The 23,989-nt window shown below is 40.5% G+C and overlaps 1 protein-coding gene across 11 annotated transcripts in view; it reads left to right on the top strand.

The window, feature by feature from the left end:
• Positions 1-21,556, top strand: part of LOC119954657 (protein kinase C and casein kinase substrate in neurons protein 2-like) — a 122,143-nt gene extending 100,587 nt beyond the window's left edge. For 5 of the 11 annotated variants that reach the window (XM_038780031.1, XM_038780027.1, XM_038780038.1 and 2 more), the window contains 5 exons: positions 806-811; positions 3,233-3,360; positions 4,514-4,621; positions 7,591-7,775; positions 19,414-21,556. In XM_038780031.1, coding sequence (XP_038635959.1) covers positions 806-811; positions 3,233-3,360; positions 4,514-4,621; positions 7,591-7,775; positions 19,414-19,526 — 540 coding nt within the window. In that variant the 3' untranslated portion in view covers positions 19,527-21,556. The remainder of the gene's footprint in view (positions 1-805; positions 812-3,232; positions 3,361-4,513; positions 4,622-7,590; positions 7,776-19,413) is intronic. The other 6 variants (XM_038780032.1, XM_038780030.1, XM_038780034.1 and 3 more) reach the window with 5 other exon arrangements.
• Positions 21,557-23,989: the final 2,433 nt, after the last annotated feature.

Genomic DNA, 23,989 nt, shown 5'->3' with positions numbered 1-23,989 from the left:
CCTTCCACAGTCCAAAGACGTGCAGGTTAGGTAGATTGGATAAATTGCCCTTAGTGACCAATAAAAAAGGTTAGGAGGGGTGTTATTAGGTTACGGGAATAGGGTGGACATGAGGGCTTAAGTGGGTCGGTGCAGACTCGATGTGCCGAATGGCCTCCTTGTATACTATATGTTCTATGTTATACTGTAATATGTTATAGTCCACCTCAGTATTGACTGCCCCTCCAATTTGGCGTCACCTGCAAATTTAGAAATTGTTTCTGATTCCAAAGTTCAAATTGTTAATATAAGTTGGGAAAGGCAGTGGTCCCTACAGTTATCTTTGTGGAATACTACTTCCCACCTTCTGCCACTCTGAATAACTACCCATTACTCCTGCTTTCGGTCTTGAAGTCAGCAAGCAATCCATTCTGCACTGACTCGAAATTCTATGACCTAATTCATGACCGAATTCATCGGTCATGAGTACCTTGCCAAAGCTCTGTTGAAAATAGAGATAAAATGCAAAAAATTGCATTTGTATACCACCTTTGTAAAGTGTGTTCCAGCCAAAGTACTTTTGAAGTGTAGTCGCTGTTGCAAGATCCAGGAAAACTCCTCTTTAAAACCTTTGTGCTGTTGAAAGGTTCAGGTTCTTTCAACTTGATCTTATTTAAAAGCAATTTATCTAAATTTAATGTAGTAAACTTAACATCTTCGCATACCATATATTGACTTTTTAAATAAATTTTGAGAGTTATTTGACAATAGATATTTGACATTTTTAAACCTTTACTTCCTTTTTTTTCTGGCTGACATTTATCAGGATGAAGTAAGTTTTTTTTTTCACCTGTGAAGTTTACAAATTTCTTATTATAAATGAGCGAATGTTGTATATGACTCGAGTAACTCCAGTGGTTAATCAGTTGACTTATGTTCACTGATCTGCTGAGTAAAGGCGACAGTTTGTTGAAAGACCTTCATTAGAGAATGGTTCTGAGTGAGGCTATCCCTCTTGAGTTGTAGTTTCTTCACTGGGAAGCAGAAAAATAACATGGAAGCCAAAAAACGTCCACTTAAAGAATGAACGTGCATTCATACAGCACTTAATCAGTTCCTCATTCCGTCCTAACATGCTTCACAACCATGGTCTAATTTGAAGTGTCTTCACGCTTGTTACGTAATTTATTGAACGGCAAAGTTCCCACAAGCAATATGTGAATAATTAGCCAATAGGACGAAGTAGAAGTCCTTACCAGGCGGACACTTGGTTCTTAGAAAAACCTTATAGGATCTTTTGATGCCCCAGAAGGTAGTGGGTTGTGAGGCTTAGTTTAAATCACATCCAATAGATGGAAGCTCCAGTAGTGCTGCATTGAGTCTTGTATTTACGTGTGTAGCTTGAAGGAATAATGCGAGCTAGAGGTGAGAGTGCTATCGGTGGAGCCAAGTTGACACCATTGTCCTGCTTCCATTTTAGCTGCTCTTCATATGCTTTTTTGAAAGACAATTCTAATTTGGCTTTTAATAGGCCTAAAGGGGAGCAACGAGGAAAGATTGTATTTAAAAATAGACACATTTGTAGGAAAACCTGTCAGCAATTAGTGCTAGAGGCCATGCAAAGACTACTTAAGCTGTTTGTGGCTGTGACGCCAGCTCATATTTATGGTGGGACCACATGCTGAAAAATGTCCCACGGTACATAGCACAGCAGGACAAAAATGAAAGGGACAAAGCCAAGCAATGATTTGTGAATTGCGAGAGGTGACCAAAACCCGAGTTGAAACAATGCACTTAAGTTATTTAAGATGGGAAGAGATCAACAGGTTGAGGGACAAAGTTCCAGTAGTTAAACCCAAGATAACTGAAAGCTATCGCCAATAATAGTGGGAATTCACCAGTTGAAGAAATGTAAGACTGGGAGAAGCTGCAGACGAAAGTTGGGGCAAGGCTGTGGATAATTTGAAACCAGAATTTAAATTAATTAAACTTATTAGTGGGTAGGAAGCCTATATGTCAGCTCAAACAAGAGTCTGGTAACAGTCAACTGAGTTAGAATTTGTGGAGGAATGCAGTTTGAGAAGCTGACCCGGATGATACTGAAGAAATTGAATCTAGTGGTGATAAGTGAGGATTTCAACAGCAGAACAGGTGGACATGTATTTAAAGTTTGTTGCTGGATATAAGGTTTGAAACTTTGGGTGAAACAAGATACACATGGTTTAGTCTGATCGGGTGATTGGGGGAAGGGAATAGTCAGTGGCACCGAAATGGAGTTCATGCAGAAACTTATATTGAAATTTTAATTATTAATTTATTGACATAGCATCAGACAGGACATCTGACAGTTCAGAGGTGATGGTGGGTCAAGGGAAATGTTGGGAAGGTAGAGCTCAGTGTAAACAGGAAGCTGATCGATGTGCCTGCCGATGACATTGCTGAAAAATGTGGATGAGGAAGAGGGAGCAAAAACCCAATCCTTATTAATGAAGAGACCGGAAGAGAAGCCTTTGCCGGAAACAAGCTGGTTATATTCAGACAGGTAATAGTGAAACCATGTGAGGGCTGTACAAAAGAAGTAGGTGTACAGAGGAATAGCATAATGGACCACATTGAAATTTGCAAGGGAAGTTAAAGAGAACAGGAAGGTTAACACAACCAATGCCATGGTCACAGAGGATGTATTTAGCTTTGGTCTCGTGCTGTGAGCAGGGTGGAAACTGTTCTGAACAGAGAGAAATGGGAAGAGAGCACGGAGGCAACAATATTTTTGAGGACCTCACCGAGGTAAAGGAGATTAGAAATAGTTTGGTGGTAAATAATTAGAGTATCAGTAGTTTTTCCATCATTCATATATGAGCAATGTAGGAACCAAAAAACTCTTAACTTTGATTGCAATGTGAGGGTATGTGTTTTATTATTAGTTAAACTTTTAACTCAAAAACTCCACAAGCCAATGTGCAGTTTTAAAAATGAAGGAATTTGTTTGTAAAATAGTGTTTAGCATTTGTTTACTATTTTCGATTCTGATTGCTATGAAAAGTTTGACTAAGAATATTACAGGGCAAGATATGATAGAGCTGTTGGAAAAATTATGAAAGTATGTGATGAGGCAGATGGAAGGAGATATTTCCAATAGTTCAACGATCAAGAATAAGTGACCGTTCACCTGAGACTAATTCAGCAGAATGAAACAACATTGTGGCCAGAAAATTATTTTCTTTTCATGTACTCTTTGTCTGTAAATTAACAGGAATGGTGTGCCGACCTCAATCGCACACTCAGTAGGAGGGAAAAGCCGAAAAAGACTGGGGATGGAGTGACATTGACGAGTATCAGTCAGACAGGCGAGCAAGCATCCCAGCCCCCCACCTACAACAGGTAAGAGACTCCAAATTTCTACATGTACTGCCAGTTTGACAGAGAGAAATAATAAAGAACTTGCGTCTGACGATGTAGACTGTGCAACCTAGTAATCATTAAACCCATGAATTTTTATTATCGTAGATAATTCTCTTGTATCTAATTATGCAGTGCTTGTGAATTGAGAGTTTTAATCTGAAGCCTGGATGCCTTTTAAAACAATTATTGCAGTTCATCGCAACAGATTTATATAGAACCAGATGACTTCATTTAGTAATAATTCAAAAAAAAATTAATGCTTCAGTCCTTAATTATTCATTTTATTGGTAAATTTGAAGTTCAACTTTACACAACTTACACTGAATATTTCAATTAGGTTTCTTTAATAGTTATGTTTAATTTTGTAGCAAACTGTCCATCTGTCCATGGTTAAAACTACTGGATTCTGAAATCTACAGATTCAAAAGTCGCCGTGTACAGCTTGACTGTATGATCAAGAAAAATTTGCAAATAATGCATATTTTGGTGCAGCCTTGCCATTAGTGCCTGAATAATACTTCGCGTATGGAGGCCCCGAGTATGGAAACCCTTCACCAGCAGTGAATTCTCACATGCAGTGTGGCTTAAAAAATCACATGCGGCACGCTCCCTCCTGTAACTTTCCTACTGTGAATAAGGCCATGCAGTAGGGTTTCAGAACATTTACGTTACGCCACCGACAAGTGATATCGACATTTTTTTTTCAAATGCAGAAATTCTGGATTAAATAACTGCAAAAGTTTGACTAAAATTTGTGAAAGCTATGAACTCAGAATGCCAAACTTTGGGTGCAATTTTACTGCCCCATCGCGGCACGGGCAGGGCCGTAAATGGGGGAGCAGGACTGTAAAATCCACTGCCGTAAAATTCCACCCTATATATAAGAATTTTTAAAAGTTCACTAGTGCAAATCTAATTTTCAGGATTTTGCTTTTTGCTCTAGATGCCCTATGTTGTTCAGGTGAACTTATTGGCTTTTAGACAAGTCACAAGAATTGCATTTAACCATTATAATTCATGAAGTTGGTCAGTGGCATAACTGACTTATTTGTGTTAGCAGATGAACACATTATTTTTTGAATGTCATTGTGAAAATAGCTTGCTCTTAATGATTTTATTTCCCAAATGGCAGTCTTTTTGCCCGGAGTACTACTAATTCGGTATGTTCCAGTTGTAACCCATTTGAGGAAGAGGAGAATGGCAAACCTGCCGACGAGAAGGAGAACACAATATCCAAAAAGTTGGTGAAAGATTGTTTTTGATGAACTTCACACTTTAATGCTGCTACCTAATGCTTCCTTATTTTAGGTTCCACAAAGTCAGTGCAGTGACGAATGTATGGATCTGTGCAGTGTGGTCTATGCTACAGAGTTTTAAATATGTCTCTTCCTTCATGCCTTAAAACAATTTTTTATCTTTGAATTACCGTCTTTATACTTACTTGCTTTTTTCCCCTAACATTGTTGGATTACTTGCCATCTTAACAATGATTACCGTATTGTTTCCTGTGGCTCTTATCGTTTGATGCAATCTATCACATTCTTGAATCTGAATAGTTGGTGTGTGTTTGTTTGCTGAAATGTTTTAAACTTTTGGAATTTTCCGTTCTTTTTGCAAATTTTAGTCAGTTTGGTGGGAGGAGAGGGGAAGAATTAAAGCTCTTTGTACTCACTGGAGCTGAAGAATGAGTAATGTTGCCTTAAATAAAACCAAAATACTGTGGATGCTGGAATTTGTAACAAAAAGAGAATGGGGAAAAATGCAGTGGGTCTGGCAGCATCTAGAGAGACAGAAACAAAGTTAATGTTTGAGTCCGTTTGACTCTTCCGAACTACAAAAGAAGGAATGATGTGTTGGGAATATGCTGTATAGGAGGAGATGGAACAGCTGGAACAGAGTAGAAGGTCAAGGATTATTGGGAGCTGAGAAAGACTGCGACAAAGATGTAGCAAAATATAAGAACAATTGTCATATTGTGGAGGAGGTTTTTGCATAAGAACAAAAAATGTTTGGGATATTAAAAAAGTTATGATCGTGGAGAACGGTCATGGTCTAAAGTTGTTGAACTCAATATTGAGTCCTGAGGTCTGTAACCTGAATAATTGGAAGATGAGATGCTGGCTCCTCCAGTTTGTGTTGGGCTGCACTGGAACATTGTAGCATGCCTTGGACAGGCATGTGGGCATGAGACCAATGTGCTGAGTTGAAACAGCAAGCAACAGAGGAAAATTGGGATCATGCCTACGAGCTAAGCGAAGGTGTTCTGTAATGTGGTCACCCAGTCTGTGTTTAGCCTCAATGTAGAAAAGCCAGCACTGGAAACACGAATGCAGTAGACCAAATTGATGGAGATGCAGTTGTAATGTTGCTTCATCTGAAAGGAGTGCTTGGGACCTTGAACAGTGAGGTGATAAAGGGTCAGCTGTTGAGCCTTCTGCGATTGCAATGAAATGAGAGTTGGGTGTAATGGAGAAGTGGGCCAGGCTGTCACTGAAGGAGCAGTCCCCATGGAATACTGATAGGTGGGTGTTTCGTAGTGGTGTGTGTGTGGGGTCAGAAGAGTTATATTTGAAGATGACATCATCATAACAGATGCAATGGAAGAAACTGGGAGAATTGATGGAGTCCTTCCAGGAAGCAGGGTGTGAGGAACTGTAATTGAGGGAATGTAATGAATATAGGTGATCAGTCTATCACCGTAAATGGAGGTAGAGATCTAGAAAGGGACGAGTTGGAGATGGAGAGAGGGGTAGAAATTGGAAGCAAAATCGATAAATCTTTCAGGACAGACGATAGCACAAAGCAGCACCAATACAGTCATCGATGTAATGGAAAATGAGTTGCGGGAGCAGGCTTGAGTAGGACTGAAATAAAAAGAGTCTTCCACATAACCCACAACAAGATAGGCATAACTGGGGCCCATGTGAATACCCATGGCTGGCCATACCTTTTATTTGCATGAAGGTAGACAAGTTAAAGGAGAGAGTATTGAGGGACAGAACAGGTTCGGCCAGGAAGAACAGAGTGATGGTGGATGGGGGTTGTTTGGGCCTCCACTCAAGGAAGAAGCGGAGAACCTCAGACTCTCCTGGTGGAGGATGGACGTGTAGAGCGATTGGACATCCAATGTGAAGAGGAAGTGATTAGGGCTAGGGAAATGGAAATTGTTGACATGACATGGCGCATCAGATGAATCACCAATGTAGGTTGGAAGAGACTGGCGAAATAGGGAGAGGTTGGAGTCAAGATAAGAAAAATCTTAATATTCATAATTGGCATATTTTACCAAAAAATTCCTTCTCATTATTTTTCTATTGGATTTAACAAATGGCAAACTGTCAACACATTGGGGTAAATTAGAGTACCTAAAGAGATGTGATTTGTCCATTTCTTTTTTATTTCTCACTCTACTCCTTTTTATGCTAATTCTCCACCCTCTCCCTCCATAGTTGATGGTTAGCTAAGTTACAGCTACCCTCCCACTAACTTGTTCAAATACCGTTCTCCATATGTTAACATAGGATCAGGAATGGACTGATCAGCCCCTCAAACCTATTCCACCATTCTATTAGATCACTGCTGATCCGTAGTTCAGCTTAATTTATCTACCGTCATTCAAATCCGTCGACACTTTCACCAACCTATTTCAGGCTTGAGAAGTAAGATGGTCCTAGCATCCTCTAGCTTTTGTGCTTTTTGGTACCAACAAAACAAAATAGGTTAATTTTTAGCATTTGTGAAATTATATTTATTTTTCCTGCTGAAATTCTAATATATTGCACAATCCTTGTAAATACCATTGTAGGCTGGGGGCCTACTTTCCAGTCCTTACAACCAGATGTTTTAAAAGTACATGAAAGTGGCCAGGATGATTTCCTTACTTTTTTGCGCTTCTCTTTGTTGACGCCTCTCTTCCTCTTGATGATCTCTGACCTCCCTTTCCCATAATTATTGCACAAATTAGATGGGTGACTGTGTGGGGCATTGCTCCGTGATTATCCTGGACATTCCATTGCTGATGTTAGAACGCCAATACATTGCCCCATGCTATGATCATACACTTCAGTTTGAGTCATAATCCAATTGTTTAGAGGTGAAAACTATATTAATAAATAGTCAGTTTCAATTCATCTTTGAAATTTACATCCTCTGATAATTTGATTGCCAAGTATAGTGACTAACTTTTAATGTTTTGGAACTCCATGTTAGCAGCTACGAAAAGAACCAAAACGACACCACAGAATGGTCAGATGATGAAACAAACAATCCCTTCAACAGCAATGAAACAAATGGTGATAATCCTTTCGATGAGGATCATTCAGGATCAGAAGTCAAAGTGCGAGCATTGTATGATTATGAAGGACAAGAACATGATGAGCTTAGTTTCAAAGCGGGTGAGTATCGATGTATTTAAAACTTGGATCTAATTTTAGCCCTGAATCATAATAGATAGAAGTGCATGCCTTGGGCAGGCATTATTAGGGTAGTTCTTGTTTTCAGTTAGCTTGTTCTGAGAGGAATACTGAATATGAGTGGTTAAAAAGATGGTTGCCTTTTTTTTGACTCCGGGATGTTTGATTGAATCGAAATCATACCGCCTTATTTAGCAAATAGATCTCTTAACAGGTCCAGGTCATCTGTCCCTGAAAATGCTACAATAAAGAAGATTGTCAGGATATTGGATGAGATAAAAATTAAAAGATACTGAAAAGACTGGCAGTACTGAAAAGTGGTACGTCACTGGTCCAAATGAAATGCATCCTAAGTTGAGGAAGGAAGGCAGATATTGGAGTGGTGCTGGTCACAATCTTGCTCGTTAGGCAGAGTGTCAGGGGACTGGAGAACAGCAAATGTCGCATCCTTGTTCAAAAAAGGAGAGAAGGATAAAACTGGCAATAATAGACCTGTCACATTTAATGTTGATGGTGGATAAGATTATCAAAACAATAATGCAAGAGAAAATTTAATAACCACTTGGACTAATAAAGGAGAGCCAGCCTGAATTTGTGGTGGCCACATCGTGTTTGACTAACTTGATTGCATTTTTAGTTGAGGTGCCAGAGAAGGTAGAGGTGTAGTGAAAGAAGATGAACTTCAAAAATTGTTTGATAGAGTACCATATAAAAAAACTTACTAGCAAAGTTGAAGCCTGTGGAATACAAAACTGGCTAAGATAGCATAATTGGCTAAAGGTAGAAAACAGACTTATGGTGAGTAGCTTTTTTTTTATTGAAGGAGGTTATACAGTTGTGTTCCCTATGTTCAGTGCTAGGACAGCAACAGTTTTTGATATACATTAATGACTTGGGCTTGGAGGTACAAGGCAGAATTTCAAAATGTGCAGGTGACCCTAAAGTTTAGACGTGCAGTAAATTGTAAGAAAGATAATAATTGACTTGGACATCAGCAAGTGGATTGGATAGACACATGGCAGACAAATTTAAAAAAAAGATTTCTCCAATTAAGAGGCAATTTAACACAGCCAATCCACCAACCCTGCACATCTTTGGGTTATGGGGGTGAGATCCACACAGACGCTGGGCGAATGTGCAAATTCCACACGGCAGTGACCTGGGGCCGGGATCGAACCCGAGTCCTCAGCACCATTAAGGAGCAGTGCTAACCACTGAGCCACCGTGCCGGTAGGTGAAATTCAATGTAGAAAAGTGTGAAGTGATGCATTTTGGCAGGACAAATGAGGAGAGTAAATGGAAGCTAAATGGAAGCTAAAAGGAACAGGGCAGAACGGTGACACAGTGGTTAGCATTGCAGCCTCACGGCGTCGGGGATCCGGGTTCAATTCCGGCTTTGGGTGACTGTGTGGAGTTTGCACCTTCTTCCCATATCTTCCTTTCCTCCATGTTCTCCAATTTCCTCCCACAGTCCAAAAATGTGCAGGTTAGATGGATTGGCAATATTAAAATTGTCCCTTCGTGTCCAAAGATGTGCAGGTTAACTAGGGTTACGGGGATGGGGAATAGACTATGGTAGGATGCTCTTTCGGAGGGTTAGTGCTGATTTTAATGGCCAAACATAGTGCACTGTATTGGTTCTATGGAACTATTTTAAAGAAGGTAAAATTCTGGACTTTAAATAATTGCATACAATACAATAAAACACAAGTTCAGCCCCAGCTAGAGGATGTGTCAAACCTTGAGTATCATACTTGCGGAAGCAAATTAAGACTTTGGACAATGTTCAGATAACATTTATTAGAACATTTCCAGATTTGAGGGAATACTGTTACATTGATGTACTGGAGAAGCTGGAGGTTGTTGCCCAAGAATTGCTGTTCAAACGAATCAACGCAGATTAATTGAGCTCTTCTGCATTGCAGTATTCTATAATTTTATTATGTGTGAGTTTGGAGCTTTCTGTATTTCAACAAATAATTAGTTTGGTGCAGTCACCATATGAATCTGGGCAACAGTATGACTATAGATCTTTCACGCTGGCCCCTGTTCTTCTGCCGCCTTGATTCAATATTAGATTTGTTCAAATTCTGTTTTTACACTTTTTTATTTTAGCTCCTGGGATGTTGCAGATATTTTGTCAAGGTTACAGAATGAAAAGTGGATACTTCTGTTGCAGATTAAATGGATATTGTGTTTTAGTTAAATCATGAGTGCCTTAAATTGCACTTTGCTCTTGGACTGCTTGTGCCAGTTAATGATTCTCATGTCTTAAGTTTTTCTATACTTTTGTGTGAACTGTTAGATTTGAAACATGTTGAATAACCTAGAGGTGGATTATAATCAGTTCCAATGAGGCCCTGATGTAAGTCCATGGTTCAAGTCTCCTTGTAGATAACCAAGTTCTTTTTTCTTAAACTTTACTTTTACTTCAGTTTTCACTGTTCCATAGCAAAAAAAAAATAGTTTTTGTAATGGGGACTAACATTTTAAATATCTTCTGTATCCAAAATACCTAAGCTTTCGATCAGTCATGTATATCAGCCCAAATTCTCGGAGATAAAGAGTAGCAAAGTTTGGACTTAAGACTGTCACGCACATCAGGACGTTGCAGAAGTTCTGATGTGCAGTCAGGTGCTGAATTGCCCAAAAAGTATAAACTTCTGACGTGCTGATTTTTGTTTTTTATTCGTTCATGGGAAGTGAGTGTCACTGGCATGGTGAACATAAGAACTAGGAGCAGGAGGAGGCCATCTGGCCCCTCGAGCCTGCTCCACCATTCAATGAGATCATAGCTGATCTTTTGTGGACTCAGCTCCACTTTCCGGCCCGAACACCACAACCCTTAATTCCTTTATTCTTCAAAAAACTATCTATCTTTACCTTAAAAACATTTAATGAAGGAGCCTCAACTGCTTCACTGGGCAAGGAATTCCATAGATTCACAACCCTTTGGGTGAAGAAGTTCCTCCTAAACTCAGTCCTAAATCTACTTCCCCTTATTTTGAGGCTAACATTTGTTGCTCACCCGTAATTTCCCTTGAACTGACTGACTGCCTTGCTAAACCATTTTAGAAGGCAGTTAAAAGCTAGCTATACTGCTGTGGGTGTGGAGTAGGCCAGACCAGGTAAAGACAGCAGAGTTCTTTCCCTAAAGGACATTAGTGAACCAGATATGTTTTTTGCAACAAGTGACGATTGACTAGGCTGTAGACAGGGGTTTAAACTAAATAGTGGGAGGAGGGTTCAGTTGTATGGAGAATTAGAAAAATCAAAGTTAAAGGAGAAGATAGAAATGTAGATTAATGATGAGGACTTTAAATTAGTTTAAAGGGGGGAGGGCTCAGGAGAGGTTAGTTACATTTCCAGTATAAGTAATAAAACAAAGTATGGAAAGCGGCAGGAATCTTCAGGCACAGTAGATGAGGGAAAGGCGGTCAATGCAAGTCTGAGGGTGTTATATCTAAATGCTCGCAGCATATGAAACAAGGTAAGTGAGCTTGTAGCATACATTGAAATTGGTGGGTGCGATGTTGTGGGCATCACAGAGACATGGCTGCAAGGGGATCAGGGCTGGGATCTAAACATCTAAGGATATGTGTCCTATCGAAAGGACAGGTAGATGGGCAGAGGGGGCAGGTTGAATTCTTAGTAAGAAATTAAATTAAATCGACAGCAAGAAGTGATATAGGGCAGAAGGCGTGGAATCTGTGTGGATAGAGTTGAGGAATCGCAAAGGAAAAAAGACCCTGATGTGAGTTATGTAAGGCCCCATAGCAGTAGTCAGGATGTGAGGCAGAAAATAAGTCAGGGCGTGTAGGGCGTACCTCAAGGGCGAGGATGAGCCAACTTTTTGAGGGGGTGGAGGATGTTTGTGAACGGTGTTTGGGGGGGGGGCACTAATCACGTTCATATGTTGTGGCCCTGTCCAAAACTGGAGGAGTTTTGGAGGGAGGTCTTTAGGATAATCTTGAAGGTGGTGCACTTGAGACTCGAACCTAGAAGCCATATTCGGGGTGTCAGATCGGCCGGGGTTGGGAGCGGGTGCGGAGGCAGATGTCTTGGTCTTTGCCTCGCTAATTGCCTGAAGGCAGATTCTGTTGGGGTAGATGTCGGCTTTTCCACCTTGTGCCTCGGTGTGGTGGGGGGATCTGCTGGAGTTCTTAACGGTCGAGAAAGTAAAGTTTGAGTTGAGAGGGAGGATGGAAGGGTTTTACAACTCATGGGCTTTGTTCATCATGCATTTTCATAAATTGGATGACTTTGAACATTAGAGGGAGGGGATGGGGCGTGGGGTTGGAATGTATAAGTTATTGATCATTCTTTTTCATTGGTGTTTTGTATTCAAAATGTTGGGAGCTGTTTTGAGGGTGGGTGAGATGAGGGGATTGTTGGCTGGGGGATTGCCATTGTATTTGTTATTGTTGATTATTTGTTGTAAATTTTGATGAAAATGTGAAAAAGGAGAATAAAAGTATTTATTTAAAAAAAATGAAAAATCAGTAGATAGAAAAGGTATATAAAGAACGGCAATATGACAATAATCTCCACATGGACAGTGGCCCTGGGGCTGGGATTGAACCCGGGTCCTTGGTGCCGTGAGGCAGCAAGGCAAACCACTGCGCCACCATGCGCGATCTCATCCTTAATAATGGACTCTAAAATCTTACCAACGACCAAAGTCAGGCCTATAATTTCCCATATTCTGCCTCCCTCCTTTCTTCCCACTAACCTCACCACATTTCTGCTTTATCTTTTGCTTTTATGCTGTCCTTGACTTCCCTTGTTAGTCATGGCTGCCTCATCCTCCTTTAGCATGTTGCTGCCTCCTTGGGATGAGTTTTTCTGTGCCTCCCGAATAACCCCCAAAAACACCCGCCTTACTTTGGTCGTAGGTAAAATTTTAGAGTCTTATTAAGGACGAGTTCTTGGCAGTGCATGGTAAAGGGCAGCATGGTGGCACAGTGGTTAGCACTGAGTTCGATCCCAGCACCGGGGCCACTGTCCATGTGGAGATTACACATTCTCCCCATGTCTGTGGGTCTCACCCCCACAACCAAAAACAAAATATGCAAGGTAGGTGAATTGGCCACATTAAATTGTCCCTCAATTGGAAAAAACAAATTGGGTACTCAAAATTTTTGTTTAAAAAAACAAAGGAAGTGCATGGTAAAATAGGGCTGAGTCAGCACGGTTTCATTCCTGACAAATATGTTAGAATACTTTGAGGCGGTAACGAGGACATTAGACAAAGGAGCCAGTGGATGTGTTTTATTTGGATTTCCAGAAAGCCTTTGACAAGGAACTATATAGGAGGCTGCTAAATAAGATAATATCCACGGTGTTAGGGGCAAGGTACTGGCATGGATAGAAGATTGGCTGACTGGCAGAAGGCAGAGAGTGGAAATACAAGGGTCTTTATCAGGATGGTAGCCGTGACTAGTGGTGTTCCGTAGGAGTCGGTGTTGGGACCACAACTATTCACGATATACATTAGTGAACCGGAAGAGACTGAGGGCATTGCTGCTAAGTTTGCAGATAATACAAAGATACGTAGAGAGACAAGTAGTGTTGAGGACGCAGAGAGGTTACAGAAGGACTTGGGATAGTCTTGGAGAGTAAGCAAAGAAGTGGCTGACTGAATACAATGTGGGAAAATGTGAGATCATGCACTTTGGTAGGAAGAATAGAGGCATAGAGTATTTCCTAAATGGGGAAAGGCTTCAGAAATCTGAAGAACAAAGGGTCTTGGGAGTAATACTTCAAGATTTTCTTAAGGTTAATATGCAAGTTCCGTTGTCAGTTAGGAAGGCAAATGCAATGTTGGCATTCATTTAGAGAGGGCTAAAATACAAGTGCAAGGATGTACTGCTGAGGCTTTATAAGGCTCTGGTCAGACCCCATTTGGAATATTGTGAGCAGTTTTGGTCCATGTATCTCAGGAAGGATGTGCTGACCTTGGAGGGGGTCCAGAGGAGGTTCACAAGAATGATCCCGGTAATGGAGGGCTTGTCATATGAGGAGCATTGAGGACTCGGTCTGTACTCGATGACGTTTTTAAGGATTGGGGGGGGGGGGGGGGGGGGGGGGGTTGAAGGATTGAAGCTCCCCTAGTTCTACCCTTTTTTGGGTTGAGAATAGATTGTGTCATCTATGCCATCATCTACATTGTTAATAAATAAGTGGAATGATTGGGCTCAACACTGATCCATGCTGGACACCACTGCTTGCCATGATGTGGAGATGCTGGCATTGGACTGGGGTGAGCACAGTAAGAAATCTTACAACACCAGGTTAATTTCAACAGGTTTGTTTCAAACATTAGTTTTTGGAGCACTGCTCCTTCGGGTGAATGAAGGTTCACCTAAGGAAGGAGCAGTGCTCTGAAAGATAGTGTTTGAAACAAACCTGTTGGACTTAACCTGGTGTTGTAAGACTTCTCATCACTGGTCGCAATCTACCTATTGCCTATTATTCCTATTCTCTGTTTTCTGCCACTCTAATTTCTAAATAATTTGCCTTTAATTGCAGGAACTTCATCTTTAGCTAATAGTTTCTTATGAGGGATTGTAACAAATGCCTTTAGGAAATCCACACAAATAACATTCATGGACTTTCTCTGTCCGCTGCTTTGGTCACCTGTTCAAAAATAAATTGTATTGTATTTTTTTTAGACGTGAGTTACCTTTCACAAATCCATGCCAGCTGTTTCTGATCAGCTGAAAATTTCAAGGTTCTTGGCCACTTATCTTGAAGTATAAACACCAGCATTTCGTTGATGCAGAGCATAGTTTTTCTCTTTCACCTTTTGTAGATCCACAGAATCCCTACAGTGCAGAAGGAGACAATTTGGCCCATTGAGTCTGCACTAATCCTCTGAAAGAGCACCCCACCCAGGCTTATTCCCTCACCCCATCCATGTAACCCCACTTAACCTGCACATCTTTGGATACTAAGAGGCAATGTAGCATGACTAATCCACCTAACCTGCGCATCTTTGGACTGTGGGAGGAAACAGAAGCAGCTGGCGGAAACCCACGCAAACATTGGGAGAATGTGCAAACTCGACAAAGTCATCCAAGGCCGGAATCGAACCCGGGTCCTGGCACTGTGCCAGCATGCCACCGTTTCTTAAATAGCTAATTTAATGGTATTCCTCTGTTGCTTTTCTGAAATGACAGGATTAGATGCACAACTTTCCCATTTAAAGGAGCAGTTTCCAAATCAAGACAATTTTGGAAGATAATAGTTGGAACATTAGCGGTTTTTCACATTTCTTTAAAAACCTCTGAATGGAATCCTGGTATTTATCACTCCTTAGTGCCATTATTTCCTTCAAAACAATTACTTGTTTATGTTAATTTTGGTGAGTCCCTGTTCCTGCTGCAATATTAGTTTCCATGTGTTTTCTGGCATGCTGACCTCTTCTTGTGCAGTAAATACTGACACAAAGTATTAAATGGGTGGAATTTTCCCATCCCGTCTGTCCCGAGACCAGAATTTCCAACCCGAGGTCAGCGGATCTTTCAATGATCTAACAAACTGCACTAATTACAAAATGCATGTGTAGTTATAATTGTGTGCATGTTAGTTCCTTTCTTCGACCTGTGTTCTTGAAAATAAAAGCTTTATGTGACTGAGATATTACAGATTCCTATCTTAAGTTTTTTTATAATCTGCCTGAATCAAAGGGAAATCGCCAGATCACTGTTGGGTAAAGATATTTTATTGTTGTCCGTGAGAGTTGGGTGGTCAACTTCACTAAACAATGTGCTAAACAGACCAGATTCTGAAAAGAGATAGCAGCTCAAATCTGGTCATGCACGTGGGCCAGCATCAGCAACAGAATTGTATTTAATCGCAATCAATAAATTTGTGACTTGGCGTACTCTTTGCTCTGCTGTTGAGAATCTAGACTTCGGCTAATTAATTCACTCCACGTGATATTAAGAAATGGCTGAAGGTGGTGGATGCAACAAAGGTTATAGGCCTAACAACATCTGTCCCTTCAGAACCAGCTGTGTTCTTGGCAAATCTGTTCAAGTACAACTGAAACACTACAGCAAAGTGGAAAATTGCCCAGTATGTCTTGTCCACAAAAAAAATGCGACAGTTCCCATCTGGCCAGTTTGCACTCTATCAATCTACTCACGATCATCAACAAAGTAATGGAGCTGTCGTAAACAGTTCCATAGCAATGACCTGTTCACAATTGCTCATTTTGGATTATGCCAGGACCACCCAGCTCCAGACTTCATTACAGCCGTAGTCCAAACATGTATAAAGCTGAATTTCAGATATGAAGTAAGAGTTACTGCCTTTCACATCAAGACATATAATTTGACCAACAGTGACATTAAAAAATATTAGTGAAATTGAAGTCAATGGGAATCCTGAGGGTAGGGATGTTGGGGAGACTAAACTCCACTGGCTGGAGTCATACTTAGCAAATAGGAAGGGCAGTTGTGGTTGTGCCAGTTATCTCAAACCAAAATTAAGGTTTCACCGGCAGCACGTCACAAACCGCATTTCTCACATCTGGGAGAATGGGGGCTGCAGTTTCATAGAAGTACTGCCACCTGCAGGTTTTCCTTAAAGTTGTTTCTGTTTTGAAATTGTGATGTGGAGATGTCGGCATTGGACTGGGATGAGCACAGTAAAAGTCTTGCAACACCAGGTTAAAGTCCAACATTCACTGAGGAAGGCGCTGTGCTCCGAAAGCTAGTGATTCAAAACAACCTGTTGGACTTTAATCTGGTGTTGTAAGACTTCTTACTGTTTTGAAACTAGATCACCATTTCCCATTGTCACTGGGTCAAAATCCATGAATTAATTTCCTAACACCATTGTGGTGTTGAACAGTTTAATGTATGGATCACAACTTTTATTTATTTTTCTTTCTAAGAGATAGCTGATGGAATATATAAATAATGTTTGCTAATTGTTGAGTGAATGTGTTGAGTAGTTCAAACCAAGAATAAGATTTTATCTTATTAAGGAATAAATTAAGCTCCATTGCAGGCATAGTACAATTCCAGTAGTTTAGAATAATTAATAGATGAGATATTCTGTTTGTTAAAACTACTATGTCGGGGAACATTTATCTCAAGGGTGGGACAGCGGCAGGTGGTTAGCACTGTAGCCTCAATTTCGGCCTTGTGACTGTGAAGTTTGCACTTTCTCCCCATACCTGCGTGGGTTTCCTCAGGGTGCTCCGATTTCCTCCCACAGTCCAAAGATGTGCAGGTTCGGTGGACTGGCCACTCTGAATCACCCCTTGGTGTCCAAAGATGTGCAGGTTCGGTGGACTGGCCACTCTGAATCGTCCCTTGGTGTCCAAAGATGTGCAGGTTCGAATGGGTTACGGCGATAGGGCGGGGAAATGGGCCTAGTAGGGTGCTCTTTCAGAGGGTCGGTGCAGACTCGATGGGCTGAATGGCCTCATTCTGCACTGTAGGAATTCTGTGGTCCTAAGTTTTGAATGTACTGTTCAAATAAACTGCGGTCAACTCTTAAGTGTGTAAAGATACGAGAATCTAAAGATTGGGAGACAAGAATGATTTGAAAAAAATCATATTGTTAACGTTTCTAAAATGTATTTCTTGAGTTGTCCCTTTGGTAGAACCGGGGTGGGTGGGGGAGGGCGACATCCTATGTGTCCACTTTTGAAATAAGTTCCCTATTGAATGGTCCGGCAGCTTGCCTTCTTTACTTATTTTACAAATGGCTACACCAGTTGAAGGCATTTCTGACCATATTTTAAAAAAGTAAATAAATTTAAGTACCTAATTATTTTTCCAATTAAGGGGCAATTTAGCACGGCCAATTCACCTACCCTGCACGTCTTTTTTGGTTGTGGGGGTGAGACCCACGCAGAAATGGAGAGAATGTGCAAACTCCACACAGACAGTTACCTGTTCTGACCGTACATTTGAAGTAAATTCTCTTCTTTCCTCTTTACATTTTTCCTGTGTGATGCATCTATTTGGAACTAAGTTTCTCTGTTCTCAATTTAGTGCAAGATATTAAAACTTATGCAATGCCTGTCTGTGTGCTAGACATTGTCAGCACTTCCCGCCAGAATGAACACAATATTCTGGAACAAGAACCGAGAATGATAGAAAATCCCTGCAGTTCTAGCAGATCCTTATCTTCCCATCCTCCCCAACCAGTCCCTACCCGTAGAACCTATTTTGCAAGGAATAAGGTGCGGAATTCTCCGCTATCCGGCGGGGCGGGCTGTTCCGGCACCGAGGAGTGGCACCTCCATACCTTCAGGGGCTAGGCCTGTGCCGGCGGGGCTGGTGCCGCACCAGCCGGCGCCGAAGGGCCTCCGCTGGCTGGCGTGGGTTGGCGCATGCGCAAGAGCGCCAGCATGTACTGGCATCATCCTAGCACATGAGCGGGGGGTTCTTCTCCGCGCCGGCCATGGCGGACTGTTACAGCGGCTGGCGCGGAGGGAAAGAGTGCCTCCACGGCACAGGCCCGCCCATGGATCGGTGGGCCCCGATCGCTTGCCAGGCCACTATGCCGCCCCCCCCCCCCCCCCCCCCCCCTTCTTCCTGGGGCCAGATCTCCCCCCCCTCCTCCTCCCCCCCCCCCCCCCCCCCCCCCCCCGAGGACTCCGCAGGCCGCCTGCAGAGCCAGGTCCTGCCGGTACGGACCTGGTGTAATATATGCTGGTGGGACGGGCGGCCACTCGGCAGCCGGTGGCGGGGCGGGATTTACGCCGCCCCCGGGGATCCTCCGGCCTGGCAAAGGGTCAGAGAATCCCGCCCAAGATTCTCTTACAAATCAAGAATTCCATTTATGAACTGGCTTTGTCACATGTGTAGCAAAATTATTCTTTGGGTAAATAAATATTCATTCCATTGAGAGTTGCGCTAACTTTATAACATAGCTTTGTTTGCTGAGTAGAAAGCATTTTTTTTTAAAAAGAGAGTTGATTTCATAAGTAATACTGACCAGAGGAAATAATCATGAATACATTTACTATATCACAATATATATGACCTGAGGATGTTGTCTCCTGCTCCACACAAGCCAGTAATTAATTAACCCTTTAGCCAACTGTAGTCACACAACAAAGGCCTTGAATGAAAAACAGAAAATGCTGGAAATACACCACACACAAAAACAGCTGTCGTTTCAGGTCAATAACCTTAGTTCAAAACTTCAATAGCCTTAAATTGTTTTCTCATAAGAGAGTAGAATATACTGAATTTTATCAATGTTTTGACAAATGTTCCTTGATGATTTATTGTAACAAGATATATTTGCCATAGATCTATGTGGAGGTCGTTTTACAATCAATACTTCTGATTGCTCACTTAGATAATATTTACCAAGTCCTTTGAATAGGAAGGAGCTGAATCTGTGAGCAATTGCAGACAGTTCTATACTTCTATCAAAGTAAGAAACACCCTGTGCAATATTTCTAACAGGTTACTGTTAAACACCAAACAATTTGTACTGTATTCATATAATTGAACTTTGAATTCATTGCTTAATGTGCAATCTTGATTAATACTGTTTTAGGAATTATGCTTTTTTTTCTCTTTTAAGGGTACTTTAAGTTCATTGATCCATCCCGACTAACACACTTGTCTTTTTGTAAAAGGTGATGAACTGACGAAGGTAGAAGATGAAGATGAGCAGGGCTGGTGTAAGGGGCGATTGGAAAATGGACAAGTTGGCTTGTACCCTGCCAATTATGTTGAATTAATCCCATGATGCAGAATAAACCAAAGAAAATGCTACAGCAGCTTTACATTTAAATATACAGTTACATCAACTTAAATGTCAATGATAAATTGGTGTAGAATATGTACATATTCATTACATTGAGCAATATAATTACTTCTGGTAATGCTTTGCTTTGATGCGATGAATCTAGTATTCATTGGAGTGAAAAATCTGCATTTTAACAGGCTCCTGTCGTGTATTTTGAAGTTCTTAGCTGAAGCTTCATGGTTACTGTGACATCGGTTTTAAATATTATCTACAGTCTACATCTATGGCAGCTTCAGCTGCATAGATAAAGGATTGTAAAAATTGATTGAATAACTTGCCTTGTGTGACTGCTGATTACTAATTTTAAATGTTTATCTTTGACCTATTTCAGCCTTTGTATATTATTTAAATAATGTCCCTGATATTTTTCCATTTTGAAAACAAATGACATATTTGTTGTGACCAGTTTTTTAAACTTTATTTTTAAAAGTCGGTCTCCCAATATTTTCCCATTGGTTAGCTTTTTAGCAATTCTGCTCTCTTGCAGGTCCTGTTCAGTAGCAATATCTCTATATGCATGAGGTATTATGATGGTCAGGTAATAAGATGTCATGCTGTGCTTTAGTTTCTTCCCAAAATACATATCTGTTTAATCACTTATTCCTTACTCTTATGCAAGACCACGTGTTGCGTTAATGTGCTAGCAAAACCTCATACAGCCAACTGCATGTCGGTTAGCATGTCAGGGAAACACAGGGATGTGTATTTAGTTGTATGCTACAATGTTGCCTTTTTCTTCAATATTCACTTTCAGTCAAAATATCCAGTACAGCCTTGAGACTCAATTTGTTAATTTTAATGTAAATCCAGAAAGCAGTTTTCCATGTTTTTTTGGACATTCTTTATTGTTCATAATGGGGGCTGGGATTGGATAGGAAAGGCCTGTAAATGGCGAATGTTGAAGAGAATACATACCAGTGTTCCATTTATTTCATTTGCTAGTGCACCTTTCTGCAAACTCCTCAAATAAATAGAGCTCTTTTGAAAGATTTGAAGATCCACACTAAAATTACGAGTTGGAATTCTTCTTTAAAGAAAAGACTACATAGGCATTTGTACATATAAAATTTCAGCTTGAACAAAAATAATTGGGAAAGAGAATGATTTCAACTGCAATGTTTCTGTATTCGATTAAAAAGTGACTGCTAAATTTTGTTACTTTGCTTTATCAATGTCATAAAATATTCTGTGATTCAAATTATTGTGTAATATATAATATATATATATATATGGAGACGGGGCATAAGAGTGGGCTTTAATCACTCTTAAGCATGGGTGAATTGTATGTTAGCTTTAAATGAACAATTCTTTTTGATAAATTTTTGTTCTGTAAAACCTTTCAATCAATCTTCACTGAGAATTAAACTAGAAATTATACGTAGTAACAGTGATGTTGACTTGTGATTTAAAGTGCAAAACTGGACAATCCCCATTTTTGAACAGGAATGGAGGAACTGTACAATAGCAGATAAGCAGAAAGCTTTATTGGGGTAAAGTGCATTATGATCGTAATAAAGTAGAATCATTCAAATATGGTTGATAACTTCAAGCATGTCATTTTTGTTTTATCCTTCTTCCTTTTCTGTAATTAAGACTGTATAAAATGCTGAAAAGTATCTTGGACATGATTCTTGGCCATTTGTCTCATTTAATCTGGTGAAAAATTGAAGAAATTGAGTCAAAGCACCCCCTTGGTCAATAAATGTTGCCAGTCTCTCTTGCAACTATTTAGGGGGTAAAATCTTTGAAATTAATGCCATCATTTATCTCCCACATGTTACATTTCCTACTTTTTAAAAGGGCAAATTTTCAACATTTTGTATGTTCAAATCTTTTTTAAAAACGTGATTCCATCTTTCAGCATTGACAGTAACCAAAATTCTTTGCCATTCATGGAAAATGTCGAGTGAACTGAGCTATGTTTTCCTAACACAGCAGCATGTTAATAAAAATATTCTCTTTAGCAACAACTTAACATTAGAATATTATTGAATATAGTTGATGGGGAATGATAGCATTGTGATTATGTTACTGGGCTAATAATTCTGAGGCTTGCAGTAAGGATCCAGAGACAAATTCTCATCCCATGTTCAAAGAATCGGGACACTGATGAGGTGAATATTGGGGAAATTAAGCCTTAAGGTCATAAAACCACACACCATTGTAAAAGTGAACAGTAGGCAGTGTTCAAGAAGTGAAAGGTGGTTGTTTTGGTGGGACAAATGAGATATTGAAAACTTAACTTAGGATCAAATAGAATATCAAGGTTGTGCATCAGAGTTGGTGAGGTGATGGAGTAAGAACAGACCTGTAAGTGCTGGCTGTAGATAAATAATTTGATTACCAGTGCTCATTGTACATAATGGATAGCTTGCCAGTACTGTGGAACTATACCCCAGCATGAGTCACTGTAAAGAGAAAGCCGAAAATGGCAGCATCTGTGAAGAGTTGAAGGTTGGGTTAATTTGTCAGGTTGATACTTTGTTAGAGCTAGATCACTTTGCCTGCTCTATGTAATACAAGCAAGGCAAATCTCGAAAAATATTAAAAGCTCAGGTTATTTTTCATCCTTTCTCTCTAACTCTTGGTTTCTAGCAGCTGGGGTATTCTGATTAAACATGCACTTCCATGAACTTGAGTTCTGAATTTTTCACCCTGTAAGAATTATATACTATTATAAATCTGGGTATTCTGCTTTAAATTTGAAATTAATGTAAGCCCTGTTGCAAGAGAGAAATTAATATAATGTGGCATTATAATTTACCTTCTTAGAAACATCATAATGGATGAGCACATTGGTAAGCAGGTCGCTGTGAAATATCTTATCTTTTATAAAATACTGCTGAGTTTATTGTAATTCAATGCAGGTCTAATCTTTCACGTTCCCTATAGTCAATCACTTATGAAGAGTCTTCAATCTTGAATACCATCTACAACAGGGGTGGGCAAACTACGGCCCGCGGGCCGCATGCGGCCCGCCAAAGGTATTTCTGCGGCCCACCAAGTCATTAAAAAAAAAAAAAAAAAAAATTTTTTTTTTTAAAATTTTTTTTTTTTTTTTTTTAATTTTTTTTAAGGTTAATGCGGGGGGGTAGTTGGGTTACTTACTGGTATAGGGTGGATACGTTGACTTGAGTAGGGTGATCATTGCTCGGCACAATGTCGAGGGCCGAAGGGCCTGTTCTGTGCTGTTCTATGTTCTATATGAGGCGCCCAGAATCATAACCGGGTGAAGTAATTATTTTACTTAATATACTATGCGGCCCTTTGTGAATTGTGAATTTCTGAATGTGGCCCTTGCACGGAAAAGTTTGCCCACCCCTGATCTACAAGGCCCAAGTCAGGGGTATGATTGAATATTCTCCACTTGCCTTGATGAGTGCAGCTCTAACAACACATAAGAACCTGGACAGCATCTCAACGCCATCCAAGACAAAGCAGCCTGCTTGATTGACACCCCATCCAGCACCTTCAACATTCACTCCCTCCACCACCGATGCACAGTTGAAGTAGTGTCTACTATGTACAAGGCTTTTTAAAGCAACCCATGGGAGAGTCCAGGAGCGATTGGCCGCAGTGTTCCTGTGGTGGTCCCGATTGCGGGAGAAGCGTCTCAGCCGCTACAGGCATTTTTATTGAGATTGGTGGCCGCTGACACCTTTTAAATGAGAAGGAAATGAGGTTATGTTCAGTCTTCAGGCCAGAAGCATCAACAATGAGCAGGTCATGAGCCTTGCATGTACACCTGCTGTCAAACGCCCTGTAAGTACGTGCTTTTAGCTGCTGACAAGCAAGGCAAAAAAAGTAAAGATAAAAAGAGACTATCACCGACGCAAATAGGCAGAGTACCTATTGGCAGGATCTCTTATCAGAATCTGCTGGAGAGAGCTGCTCATAAGAGCCCAAGGCAGGATAGAGCATTACTAGTGTTAGCTCTGTACAGAGCTCCAGGGGATCTAGTTCTATTAACAAGTAACAAAGTTCTGTCCTACAAAGAAGAAACTTAACTCGGGCACAAAGCAGTATGAAGATGATTTCTTGAGGTATAGTTTTGTCAATCATGCCAATGCAAATAAGGATGCAAAGCCCATGTGTATTTTAAGCAGGAATGTACTGGCAAATAAGCAAAGTTTCAGATTTTGAAAGAAAAGTGGTGGATGAAAAATTCCTTTTGTGGTTGAGACCCCAGAGTCAGTTATTAACTTACACCTGACTACAAATAAAAATGCTGTTGTACCTGCCCTGTGACAGCACATTAAAAACATAGCAAAGGCTCACAAGGCATTCTGGAGTAACATCTCACAGAAGTATCAAGTGTTGAGTAAAACGAGCATTTTATTTCTTTTGGCCTTAACGATGAACTACATGTGCGAGGTTAGATTTTCTGTTCTCATATTGATGAA

Source organism: Scyliorhinus canicula, chromosome 20 (genome assembly GCF_902713615.1).
Source record: "Scyliorhinus canicula chromosome 20, sScyCan1.1, whole genome shotgun sequence".
NCBI lineage: Eukaryota > Metazoa > Chordata > Chondrichthyes > Carcharhiniformes > Scyliorhinidae > Scyliorhinus > Scyliorhinus canicula.
The sequence above is the reverse complement of the archived record's forward strand: the minus strand, read 5'-3'. Positions and strand labels throughout refer to the sequence as shown.